Here is a 14,318-nt window from a genome sequence, read left to right as displayed (position 1 = left end):
AAAAACATTTTTGTTGCATCTGTTGAAATTCTCTTTACATCCTGGCAGCAATCAAAAAATCAAATGCTCTGACAAAACAAAAAGGAAAAAAATATGGTATCTGTGGCTGTCGCAGGACTGTAATACATTTGTCCTATCATTTTATGATTGAAACCCAACACTGGGCTGGGTTTATAGTTTGGTTCATTTTTAAAATGTAGTGTACTCTTGCTAGTTTCTCAACATTACTGACCCTGCCTTTAAGTGACCCTTCACATGTCACAAGGTAGTAGGCAAGTGTGTCCCATATCTGAAAAATGCAAACATGCAGTACATCCACAACCTTCTAGTAGGCCTATACTGCTTCGAAGCAGTATTCAGAGAACATCCCATAATTCACCATATTGCCGCTTCTGCCCAAGCAGCAAAATATGATGAGTGTGGATGAAATCACGTTGCGTGTAGACAAAAAAAAAGCACTGCCAGGTTTGGGGAAGTTTCCCAGCAGCCCCTGCAGCAGACGCTGCTTCTGACCCAGTGAACACTCATGGAATGTCACACACAAGTCTCTCACATTTACACTGAGTTGGAGTCACAGTCTGACCCTCACAGTGTGGGAAAGCATCGCTGAATCACAAGAAGCAGCAGGTCCAATGAGGATGAGTCACTTTGGCCCTGACCACACACACAGCAGCCTGGGGCATCGTTTTTGTAATTGTTTTCAATGAAAGTGAAGCGGTATGCACGCTGCTTTTTTTGCATCTCGTGTTTTTACAGGAGTGTCCTGAACGCCTCGAGTTGAAAAACTCAGCAGAAATGCGCCCAACATCATCAGCAATTGTTCTCATTCTGCTGGATACCAAGAGCTATGAAAGTTACCAACCGTAGTTACCATGATCCGAACAGACAACGGCAGGAGAATTAGTCAATTTGTTTTGGGTAAGTTGTATTCATTAATTTAAACTGAAGCCTACTATTAACTATTATGTAGCGTACAGTTCACTGTACTGAATGTAATTATTTAGCCTCGGAACAATAAAAAAAAAAAAAGCCCTGCTTGTTCGGGCAAGAAAAAACACGCTGTTTGATCACTTGTGTGCCTTTCTGCAGAGAGTTAGATGAGAACATCAATATCACTCTCATGGCTGTACAATACATATAAAGGTGGTGCCAGGACATGATTCTCTTAGCTTAGCATAAAGACATGGGGGGGGGGGTAGATCAGATATCCTGTGAAAGATTAATCTGAAACAGGTTGCAAACTCTTTCCTTAAATTAAACTTTTTTGCTTCATTTCATCCGTGACCAACTGTTATCTCGACAGGCAATTCAACGACTACATTCGGACAATTTTCCTGCTGGCACAAAGCCAGCAGTCCAGCACATGCAGTCAATTTCTTTAGGCCAAACAAATCCACTTGTGCCGAGGTGGGAGGAGAGGTGCAGTCAATCAGTTTTGGAGCTAATTTTAACAAGAAATTGTGTTTGTGTTTTCGCCTGATCAGACCACCTCTTATTGCAAATGTAAACGCAAAGCAAGTTGATATGTGCATCAAAATACAACTTTTAATTAAGGCAGCCTGTAACAGGCAGATTACTGACTGAGTCTGACTAATAATATAATTCACACATCACTGAGTGTAATCAAGTGACAGAGTTTTCTGATTTCTGATATTTAGCAGCAGGATTGATACCTGTGTTCCAGTCTCTTACGATGTTGATAGTGTGATCAACTCCGACGGACTGCACATCTGTGTTTCCCCTCTGAGGCATCAAAGATAATCATAATCAATATCTGAGTGTGACAGAAAACCTGTGTCTGATTCACAGCCGTTCTCAAAATGAATACAATATCAAATAATGAAACAGTGATTTAGAAATTGTTTGATACAGTTTCAAGTGTGAAATCTTGTAATGCAGGTCTGATTAATAATACAACTGCCAGAAGCCTCCTCGCTGCAATTTTGAGCCTTGGTGTTTTTCCCGAGTTTAACTCCCCAGTTGTTAGTTGTTGGAGACTGAATGTTTCATTACTGTTGCAATCCCTTGCTGATTATTGCAGTCGTCTTATTGGCACGGAAGAAAATGCAACACTGAAAAAATAAAACAAAGGGTGAAACTTGTGGACTCCACAGCTATTTCAAGCGCATTCATTGCACTCTATAGATCGGAAACGGGTGCATCATCTGTGCGAGCAACACAGTTGGAAATGGAAAAGGCATCCACCGGCGCCACATTCATCAAAATAGATTTTCTGCGCTCCCAGGAGGCTGAGCAGAAATTGTTGCTACAAATAGCATAATATCATGTATCCATTGTGCCTTCTCTCTGTAAATTACTCACAACAACACGGAGCCCTAACAGGAGAAAAACACATAGCCCTCTTTAGTTGCTATTCTGCTCATGCATGTCATGCAGCATTAAGGGTCAAGGTTCATTTATTGTCATTGTACAACTGAGGGTTGCACAACTAAATGGAGTTATATAGTTCCTTTATGCTACACAAGAAAAACAAAAACAGTAGTGCCTTCTTGTAGTGAAGTTTGCATCAGGAGGAATTTAAAACAGCAGCAACAAAAACACTATCTCTGGGCAGATAATATGGACGGCATATTAACATTAAAAAGTCTACATCAGGTAAACATTGTCCATCAACTTTGACTATGTTTGAACACCAAGCATTGTTGATATAAACCGATAACAGTGGCAGGTTTAGTCATTCAGTCATTTTTGGAACAATGGGTCCTTGATTTCAGACAGAGGAAGACAAGAGTAGTTTCTTATTTCTTGTCAGTGACCGCCAATTTTGCTGCTGGCATATTTTATCAATTGGACAGCCAATTAAGCTAATGTTAGCTGCATCACAGGACACATCAACATCTGCGTGCACAATGTTGTTTCAACACGGACTGTAACCATATGACCCAAATAATAAGCCCTGGATCATCAGGGACATCGAGGATCAATCCTGAATGGAGTGCAGGGAACAGGGAGAAGCTCATATTATTATTCAGAAAGAGCTTAGGAGTGAGATCAACGAGGGCAAAGAGAAACATGGAGGCCAGACTGCTGCAGAACAACATCAGGGAAGTGTGGATGTGGGACAGATTCCACATAAGGGCCCCCTCCCACCAGCCTCTCAACTCACCTTGCAACCACCCTCCTCTCCTAGCCGTGGCCCTCACCTCAAGAGCCCAGCACCCGTACACACCATCCACCATCCACCCCCCACACCACCAATCATTAGAAGACTGCAAAGACAGCCGGGAAAGGCTATCACCTACATCATTCCCACCTGGACAAGGCTGGGAGCCCAGTGAGGATCACTGTGTTTATTACAGCGTACAGCCTCTGCTGTTGGAGACACGCTCAGGGCCATGCAGGTGATAACAGAACTGTGATGAGCAACACCCAGACTCTCCCTTAATGTTTATTCTATACACCTCTGACTTCAGCTACGAGTCAGCGAGTCATGTGGGAGGATGTCGAGGTGGTTCACTCTAAATACCTTTGGAGTGCAACTGCAGGCTAGAGAGGGCTGGCAACACAGCGGCTCTCTACAAGAAGTGCCAGAGCCGGTTCTACATCTCACGGAGGCTCAGAGGCTTCAACGTCTACAACAAGATGCGTCTAATGTCTGTCGTGGCCGGTTCAATCTTTTATGCTGCCGTGTGCTGGGGCTGGACGTGTCCAGCCCGTTCTCATTCTCAGGGCGTTGAATACCGGCGCTTTGCTGCGCCTCTCAGTGTGTGTGATACTGACGCACAAGGCCATCCATACATTCTCTGATAATAAAACATCCTGCCTTCAAAAGGCAACACAAGACTGGTTCAGTCCGCTGCTGCTCATTTCCTCAGTGTCCTTGATGCCCTTTATCGATAGCAAAGCTCTGTCCCATCTGATATCCCATGCATTGGCATACATGTTAATCCCAAACATCCAGATAATTCAAAGATTAATAGGGATGGAAAAATAATCTTTTTAGCCCTTCACAAACGCTCAGTGATCAGACCAGCATTACAAAAACATGATATTATCCTCCCACAGCTTCAAATATGACAGTGTCTCTTTGATGCCACCACTAAAAAGTAACACCTTCTCATGTAAATGTAACGGCGTGTCCACACAGGGAACGTCAGGAGCACGTGGCTTCTTCGGAACCTGTTGTTTTGTCCGTGTTAACAGGTTAGAGCAGCAACAGCGCGTCTCACGCGCGTCTTGGGTGCGTGTCAGCTGCGTCTAGAGATTCGAGGTCTCGCCTATTTTTACCTCGAGCCGCGCGGTTCACAGCAACAACAGACAGTGAAAGTGATCGTTTGACAGTATATTAACATCATACCAGCAACGTTACTACAGTTTCAATGTCTATCTGTAGAATATGGCAAAGACATTAAAAAAGTAAAGATTTATTTTCAAATCAATACTTCATGCTTCCATTTCAAAATAAAAGCCCTCAAGCATTTTTTTTCTGGGGACAGAATTCCTTCATTTGTTAACACAAGGCATTTATTCTGAAATATGTGCAGGACAGTGTTGTAGAACATGCAGTGACTTGCAGAGCTCCATGAATGAATAAAGTATGGGGTTTTAATTGTGGACTATTTATTTCATTTATAATGAAATTAAATTGCCATGAAAGGCAAACTCTATGTAGAAAGAAAGGGCTGACAGCAGCAGCAGCAGCAGAAACGCAACCGGTGTGGACACCACATGCGAGAAACACGTATCAGTTCAGCGAGGCAGCCGCTACGTGCTGTTGACGTTCCCTCTGGTTTTCATATCCATCCATCCATCCATCCATTCACTTCCACTTATCCGGGTCTGGGTCTCGGGGGCAACAGGCTAAGCATACCCTGCTTGTAGTGTACGGTTTAGCTGTAAAATGAGAAAGTTTGTGACCCGGCAGCCATGTTGAGATCAGTTGAGGAAATACCTAGCACCGCCCACCAACCGGAGCACAACCAACAGGAACGCTCTCTCTCTGAAATAACCTGTGATCGGTCAAAGTCTTTTTTAAAAAGATTTTTTAAAGCCTGAAAACAGAGCCATGAGGAGGTGCAGAAGTCTAGTTATCTCTCAGAACACTTGAATTACAATATGCTGAAAGGTTATTATGGAAATTTTGCCCAATGATGCAAAAAATATACTGCCTACCCCCCTCTTTAAATACAGATGAGTACAGTAGGAACTTCCTGTGAGCTGAGGCTAATTGTGAGGAGAGTCATTCACCGTGTATATTTTGATCTCCCATTAGTGGCTTTATCTTTTCATCACATGAATCCTGGTGCTTTATTTATTCATCAGTGCCTCTGGATGTTTGGACTGGATACACTGATCTGTTACTTGTGTCTCCGTGGGGAAACATGCAGCCTGTTCAAACCTGCGATTGAAAGTGTCAGTGCCGTCACACCGCTACGTTCTGCCTCATTTGCCTCCTGATAAATTTATCAGATCTTCATGAATATGAACAACAGCAGGAGCTCCTTCAGTGGCTGCTGTGAAGCTGCGTGCCGCCTCTGCTCAAACACGCACAGAGGGGGAAATAATTAGCTGTGAAGTGTCTGCACACTGAGCCAATTTAAAGCATGAATGTTTAAGTAAATATAACACACAGTATAGGTATATGCTGCTGAGCTGACAGATTGTTAGTTATATAAAGATAGCTGCCGGTGTAGCGTGCTCCACCGGCTGTAAGGAATTCTCTGAGAGCGCAACAGTATTCCACCCACAGACCCTCGGTGAAGAGTGTCATATCAGACAGCACCATGGTAATAAAAAGCCCCTGCTGTCTCTAGCCAAAAGCAGTCTCTAAAAACCTCCATTCAGGAAGAAAATCCCCTTAAAGTCCAACTGAGACCCCTTTTTTTTTTACAGTCAAAATGTTGCTTTATGCTCTTTTAGCCTCTGAGTGGGTCTGTGTGGGTTTCACTGACAGGTGAGTTGACAGCTGTTGTTTCCTGTTGTTGTTGTTGTTGTTGTTGTCTGGATACATCACAAAGTCCTAATTAATACCAAATTCATACAGTTGGATTAATGTTTATGTTTGTTTATTTACATTGTTACGGGGATATTTCTGTAATCCCAGTCTGCCTTGTCAACAAATCCCACATACAGAGCCAAACCAGCAGTGAATGTATCTACTAACAAACGCTGTGTGTGTCACAGCTTGTCGTCTCACTCTGAGCCATAGAGCTCCATTAAAAATTGTTTAATAGAATAAACAATTCAAAATTGTTGTTCCTTCATTACCATCAACGCACACACTGTAATTTATTTTGACTCAATCATACCAAACGTGGATTCAGCTGCTGCTGCTGAAAATAGTCCCAGACAAATATTATTTCCTCTTGTTTGAAATTATAGTCTTTTGTTGATTATGAAACTGTATATTTGTGAGTCATTTTTATAGATTGATGTCTTCAGCATGAACCAGTGGGGTTGGAATAGAGCTTTCTTCCTATCTTTATACTGTGGGGAAGTTTGGGGTAACACTTATAAAAGCAACTTACAACCATTATGCATACTACAAAAGAGAGCAATCAGGATAGTAAATAATGTGGGATCTAGGGAACACACAAACACGCTGTTTTTTAAAGTCACAGGCATTGAAATTCATGGATTTGGTCAAAACTGCTTGTTCAAAGCAAGAAATAATTCACATCCAGGCAATATTCAAAAAATGTTTTGTGACAGGGAGGGGGGTTATAATTTAAGAGGAAAATTGTAATTTAAAAAAGCATTGTGTTTGTACAACAAAGAAGTTTGTGTATTTCAGTCTGTGGGGTGGATTTGTGGAATGGGTTGGGTGATGGGTTAAAGCGGAGCACAAATATAAAATCAATTTAAAAAGCTATACAAAAAAGACATATTTGGGAGGTATATAGATGCGGAAGAGTTGCGCTAAGGGTTGTCTTAAGGGTTGGTTTATATTTATTTTCTTAGAACTCCCGATGAATATGTGGGTTGTAAATAAACTTGGGATTTAATTTGGGATGTTAATAAATCTGGGATAGTTTATATATCATATTATATTATCATTCTATGATATATGAGTTAATAGGGAAGTAGTTTTACTTCTAAATACTCCTTTTTGGACGCTATTACTTTTTTTTTGTTTGTTATTATTTTGTATCTGTTTTTATTTATTTTTATGTTCGAAATAAAGTCATTCATTCATTCATTCATTAATTCAGTCAGTCATTCATTCATTCATTCAAGAGTGTGGTCTCGGAATTTGAGAGCAGGACTTTGATTTCACATTCAGATTTTGTAATGTGGAAGTGGACGAACCTGGTTAAGAATAACCGGCCATCAGGGATGCTCTAAAGAATTAACGCGAACGCACCCGCAACGAGGCAGGGATCATTTCATTTTGTCAACACTACATCTGGCATTCTATTGGCTGGGGAATTTTGTAAGGGTTATTGCAGAAAAAATCCAAGAGCAGAGGAGAAATCTGAGAGTGGACGTTTGGTGTGCACACAGAAGCAGCCTGAGTGAGATGAGAAGGGCTGAAGCTGGAGCAGGAAATCTGTGCAAGCAACAATATATCTGAGTGTGAGCATACAGTTAGAGCAGAAGCAGAGCTAATCCAAGCACAAGCAGGGGCTGTTTGAGTGTGAGGACAGGGTTTTGAGGGAAAGCAATGCAAAATGTGAACGTGAAATCATTGAGTCATGCTCTCGAATTGAAAGACCACGCTCTTGAATACAGATAGGAATAAAGCTCTGTAGATTGGGGCTGCAGACAGGTTAGGGAAGTTGGAAATAATGAAAACACATTGTTGGTTTTGGTCTTTCATGTGATTTGTTGACAATAATAAAAAGATAGAATATCACCAAACCTGTCCAAAAAAAAATAATTGTATTAGTTTAAATATGTCCCTTATATGTTCACTTTGAGTACTCCTTCTTTCTCTTGCTGTAAAACCTTATAATATTGTTGATGACTCATCCTGAGCTCAGGGGCAGACACATACATTAACTTTACAGTTGGGACAGGGACAGGCAGGCAGCATTCTGTGGTATAGAATTGCTCCTATGGCCTGTCAAAAATGTTGATTAGGACAATTCTGCAAAACCCCACATTATGAACAATGATAACAGTCTGACTGCTATATGATGATGCAGCTTAGAATGAAATCATTTGATTGGCTTTATGACAAGAAGTGTTCAATCTAGAGAGTAGCAACAGCATTAATGCATGGAGGGGTGCTGTCATGAAACCAAAACATCTAAAATCTCAATTTCTGATCTACTGATTTTTTTCTCAAAAGAGAGCACAGGAGGCTGTAACTTACAAAGCAGATGTGTATGCAGTAGAGCAGAAAAAAATGCATTTAATTCCAGTTCAGGACTTTAGAAACAGCCTCACTTTGGCCTCAATAAAAATATGATAAAAGAAACTTTTGAAGGCACCCAGCACTTCCAACTGTGAAAAGCTGCCATGCTGCCAATTATGTGGCACTGAAATGGCATGAAAATACATGCGTATCAAAGCTTCTGATGAGAGCCGTATCCAATGCTTCTCAGTGGGGGTAAGAGCAGAAAATACCTCTGCTCGTCTCTTTGTAAAGGCGGGGGAAGAGCGACAAGACGTCGTCCTCTGAGAGGATGTGGCTGCCATTATACAGTATGTGTCACCCGACACAAGGCCACCGAGAGCAGCCGTGATAGATGTCTGCTCCCCCTCCTTTTGTTTCTCAGAGGTAAATATGAGAGCAGTTGCTTGTCCTCCAGGAGCATCTCACCATTTCATCTCAGCGTAGCATGTCAATCCTGATCACTGGATGCATTTGAGAAGCACAGGAGCATCATAAATGAGTAATGCAGCTGTCGGTTTGGTTCAGTTCATCGGCTTACATCACGGACATAAACTGCCTCTGTACCCCGACACAGGCCTGGTGTCATGGTCGTCCCCCGGAGAGCACAGACAGACCAGAGGAGCAAAGAAAGGCATGCCTGTGGCACAGTATATTCACTTACTGATGGCAGTGCTGGCAAAACATGAACACATACAGTATCTTCTACTGTATCTTTCTAGACTTTGGTACATACCAGGTCTGCACTGGTACATAATGCTTCTAGGAAGTAGCCACAGCCTGCACCCTGAGTACAACAAAGGCTCTGGCCTTCTCCCATGTACTCAGCTTTTATTTGTTATCAAACTAACTGCCAGTCATATAAATTGAAAAAAACAGTGTCCGTTCACTACAACAAACCTGTATACTCGACTTGAGTTGACCTGACTCAACCTGGACTCGGCCGCTGCCGATACCAGCTCTGCACATGCTCGCTGCCATTGCCACTTCCTGTACATGCTGAACTGCAGCCTGACTAGAGGCTTCATTCCTGCACCTGTCAGGCAGAAGCTCAATACTCGTCAGCCTGTAGAGTTTGGTTAGTAGATTACTTATTGTGATTGTTGACGGGATATATATGTTTGCCATGAACTACGCCACAGCTGACATCTGCTTAAATATTCTAACTAAATTGTAAAAATGGTAAATGGACTTGCATTTATATAACACCTTTCTAGTCTTCTGACCGCTCAAAGCGCTTTATGTCAGCATTCACCCATTCACACACCGATGGCTCAGCCTTCAGGCGGGACAACAGAGACACAATGTGACTGTTGTTAATTTATATAAATACAGGAAATTTCCTTAATTTCATGTATTGGTTTATTTAAGACAGGAACAGTGTACAATAAATGCATTGCACCAGATGTAGCACAATGCAGACTTCCATCAGTTGTCTCTGGGTATGTATAAAATGCACATATAACAATATAAAAACGATAAGCCCACAATAACAAATACACCTATAAGACATATATCAGACCTTAAAGGCAGGGTTGATAGAGATTTTAGAAAAAAAAATTGTTATATTAGTCGAAATACTCATTACACCCCGACAGCAATCAATAAATCAAATGCTCCGACTGTCGTAGGGCTGTAATAAACCGTCCAATCATTTCATTCGGGCGGCCTGTCTGTCTACCTACCTGCCTGCGTGCACTCATTACGCATCACCAGAGTACTAACAGTAGCCATGATGGTTGTTTATGTTCATAATGATAGTGTTTGGGGAGTGTCTTTGGAGCGAGGCCTGAAGGGACGGACCGTCAGTGTTGATGACTTGGAGACTTTCTCTCTAGATTTAGGGACTTTTGGAGCTAGTGCTGCTAGATACTTTCATTGGAGAAGAGTTAACAACACTGGGCTGGTTTATAGGTTGGTGCATTTTCAAATCTAGCATTGACCCTAGCAATATAACAATATAAAAATTATAAATAAATCCACATTAATAAATACACCTATAGGACATATATCAGACCTATACCAGTGTATTTCAACCATTTTTAACATTAGTTTTAAACTGACTAAGGCTAATACACTCTCTTATACTTATAGGGATAACATTCCACTGTTATGCTGCTGTAAATGAGTAAAGCGTATTTTGTTGAACAACGTTTTATGTTTTATGTCACTCCTCGTGGGTGATCTAGTTTTTGTCTTACGTCATCATGGACTGTAAGAATAAATTGATTAAGATGTGGGGGGATCTGAACCATACAGTATCTTGTAAAGTAAACAGACATTGGTCATAAAGGAAACTTTTCAAAGCTCAATAAGTTGTATTTTTCGCTAACATTGCAATAGTGGTATGAGTTTGGTTTTCTGTCCAGTGCTTAATGAGTGTATTTAAACACTTTATAAAGTGGTTGTATCCTTATTGTACAGAGGTGATAAACAATATTACAGATGTGATAATAACAGTCTAGAAATAAATTCTGTAGTGAACAAAGACATTTTGTTAAATTAGAAAATCTACACATATCGGCACACCACTCATGTACTTCAAATAACTATAAAGACAGCAGTGTTACACCACTCAGACTGCAGCAGCATCAGTGTTGTTTTACTACTGTCATTTAACATACAAGCTGTTGGTAAGTTCAGCTTTAAATGAAGGACTGGAACCTACAACTCAAACACCTTCAGAGTGTTACGGCTGTAAATGGTCCCAGGTTAAAAATGCGTTAGCTGAGATGCTGTAGACTACATGATGTGATTAAAGCTGAAGTAGGAGATATTGGAGCAGATATGATAAAAAAAAAGTTATTTTTATATTTTAACGGTCGCTATATCATGACAGTAGTTCATGAAACAGGTAACCTGAAAAAAATCATGTGCCTCTGAGTCCTCCGGTGTACGGCATCTGCAAGATTTTACAGACCGGAGGAAAACAAGCAGTCAGAGCTGATCTGAGGTCTGCTGTCCATCTGCTGTCTATGAGAGCCGGCTGTCAATCACTCGCAAACTCCGACCAAACGGTCAAACTAGGCAGCGCTGATCAAATATGAATCAATATTATGTTACGTTAATGCCTATTTCTCTCCTCAAATGTTTTCAGAATCATCTTGTAGTGCACGGTTTAGCTGTAAAGTTTGTGACGCCACCGCCATTGTTAAATCTGGTGAAGGAACGCCAAGTTCTGGTCACATGAGCCAGCCAATAGGAACGCTCTCTCAATTAAATGACCTGTGATTGGTCAAAGTCTCCCGTCAGATTTTCTAAAGCCTGAAAACAGAGCCATGAGGAGGTGCAGAAGTCGTGTTATCTCTCAGAACACTTGAATTACAATATGCTGAAAGTTTATTATGGAACTTTTGCCCAATGATGCCAAAAATATACTGCCTGCTGAAGCTTGAATGTTCTCTTTCTATATCTGTTCCGGTCTCTTGTGTTTTTATCTTCTTCATGTGGAATGGGTCAAAGGTTAGGGATGACTCCAGAAGAAAAATTGGTTGACTTTTTCTTCTGGAGAAAATAAGTTGACTTTTGCTACCAGAGGCAAAAATCTATATTAGTATCAGCCAGGAACTTTTGAATTATATCTCCATGAAACTTCATTTAATAATTGACTTAACTCTGTATTAATTGCGCAATTAGGCTAATTGTGTCAGAAACATTCTTTTGGAGAGATGTATGAGTAGCAGCCCCAGGTGTGTGTTTCACCCCCCCACCACCGGCAGAAACACGCCGTCTAGCGGCGGGAAACTTGTCCCGGTGTCCACCGGAGGACTCCAGCAGACTATACAGCTGTGACCAAACACTTGTTTTGTCTTTTTAGAAATGTCTCACAAAGCTTTAAGAGAAGTAAGTAGAGATGAGCTGTGTGCGTAATGGAGGCTGCAGAGTCTCCTGTTTGCTTGACCTTCATCTCATGTAGAGAACTCATAGTGATACTATAATAACATCACCAACTCCTCTTAACGCACGATGCACACGCACACAGCAAGACCCCCTGTTGACACCAGATCGAGGAGATCTATGCGAAGAGAGATAGGAGGACACCGGACACAGAGCTCCACTATAGGGCTACAGTACTTCTCCATCCTTGGTTAAAACCCAGAGAGAGACCAGAGAGAGACCCAGTGTGCAGGTGAAGTTAGAGGTGAGCTGTAGGTGAACACACATTGGGCTGTACTCACAGTAGGTGGCGGCGGACGCAGCGCTTAAGACGTTCAGAGTGTAGAGCAGGAATAAATCCATCTTCCAGCTGAGGCTGAGGACCGGTCTGTATATATATAATATATATATATTTATATATCCGAGTGATCCGCAGCGGGTCGATCAGTGTCGGGGAGGAAACAGCCAGAGCGCAGAGAGAGGTCCTCCAGCATGGAGGAGGCTGCTGGTGTGAAGGAGTGAAATGCTCCCACGTCGACACTCCCTCACTGAGAGCTCCCTCCCTCTCCACCTCTACCCGTCTCTCTCTCTCTCTCTCTCTCTCTCTCTCTCTCTCTCTCTCTTCCTCCCCCAGGTTCAGAAGAAAAGAGTGAGTGATGCAGAAACATTACTGGAAAAAGAACCGCTGCAAAAATGATAACAATCACAAAGATCCGGAGCTGCAGCAGCAGCAACAATTGGCTCACCAGTACATCTCATGACAGACTGCTTTGGATGGGTCATGTCTTGTTATTTGTACTGTGTGTGCCACTCATGTTTTGGACACGATGCACTAAATTCCCTCTTTTTTGGCCCACTTCTCTCCATCCCTGTAACTCAAATGAAAATCTATTTGCACCAGTGCTGGTGATCTTTATTGGAAATGGGAATTATGTGACCCCATATGCAGTGAAATCATATGTAAACCAGACATGTATTAACCACTAATTAGATATATAGATAGATAGATAGATAGATAGATAGATAGATAGATAAATAGATAGATAGATAGATAGATAGATAGATAGATGGATAGATAGATGGATAGATAGATAGATAGATAGATAGATAGATAGATAGATGGATAGATAGATATGTCTATGTCTATTGTTCACTTAAATAAATCCTAGCAGCTTTTGAACATATTTATGGAAAGTTTGTCCCTTTTCTCATTTTATTGTGTCTTTTTTGTCCTGATATTTCAGTAGTTTTTTTTATATTGTTCTTGTGGTCTTCTCTTTTTTCTGGGTCCTGATTCCAGTAAGCCTTTGAGTACTCTTTGTCGTGTTTTTGGTGTGTCTGTCTCTTGTCTGTGCTCTACCTTTATTGTCAATACGGATGTCATCCTCTATTTTTGCTGCAAAACAAATCTACCTACGGGTACAAATAAAGTCACCTGAACTTGAACCCGAACCTGAGATAGATAGATAGATAGATAGATAGATAGTAACTTTATTAATCCTGAGAGAAATTCAAGTTTCCAGCATCACAGTTCCATAGTGCAAAACATGTTAGTAAAAAGGCAGTAAAAAAAAGTTAGTAGTGCAAAGTATAAAGTACAAAATAATATACCAGATATAAAAATACAAGGAGATGAAGAAAACTGTTAAAACTGAATATAGTGCAGGGTAACAGCTGTGATAGACGACTATTAAAAAAGTGAATATAGTGCAGAAGAGACTGTTAAAAGTGAGTATAGTGCATTATTATCCGTCTGTAATTAATAGCCGGGCATCGAATGAAAAGTACATACATGGATGCTTCTGTATGTGCATAAGTATTTATATTCACACATACATACATGTAAATGCTGCATATAAAATACTGTCACCACTAATACTCTGAGAGTAGATGGTTTGAGCACCACAGTGGTGGACAGCTCCCTCTCCCTCTCACGCACACTCAACACCATTATAAATGGTAAATGGACTTGCTTTTATATAGCGCTTTTCTAGTCTTCCAACCACTCAAAGCTCTTTACACTACATGTCAGCATTCATGCATTCACACACACATTCATACACTGATGACAGAGGCTGCTAAGGTGCCAACTTTGCCCATCAGGATGTAATCTAAATACTCATTCACACACCGATGGCAATGC

At 41.2% G+C, this 14,318-nt stretch overlaps 1 protein-coding gene across 2 annotated transcripts in view; it reads right to left on the bottom strand.

Moving 5' to 3' along the window:
- The window catches only part of LOC119500728 (contactin-associated protein-like 5), a 64,820-nt gene extending 52,144 nt beyond the window's left edge, over nt 1-12,676 (bottom strand). For both annotated transcript variants that reach the window (XM_037790604.1, XM_037790603.1), the window contains exon 1: nt 12,478-12,676. In XM_037790604.1, coding sequence (XP_037646532.1) covers nt 12,478-12,538 — 61 coding nt within the window. In that variant the 5' untranslated portion in view covers nt 12,539-12,676. The remainder of the gene's footprint in view (nt 1-12,477) is intronic.
- Between the last annotated feature and the right edge of the window lie 1,642 nt (nt 12,677-14,318).

This window comes from Sebastes umbrosus, chromosome 13 (assembly GCF_015220745.1).
Source record: "Sebastes umbrosus isolate fSebUmb1 chromosome 13, fSebUmb1.pri, whole genome shotgun sequence".
Taxonomy (NCBI): Eukaryota; Metazoa; Chordata; class Actinopteri; order Perciformes; family Sebastidae; genus Sebastes; species Sebastes umbrosus.
Note: the sequence above shows the minus strand (reverse complement) of the source record. Positions and strands in the feature narration are given on the sequence as shown.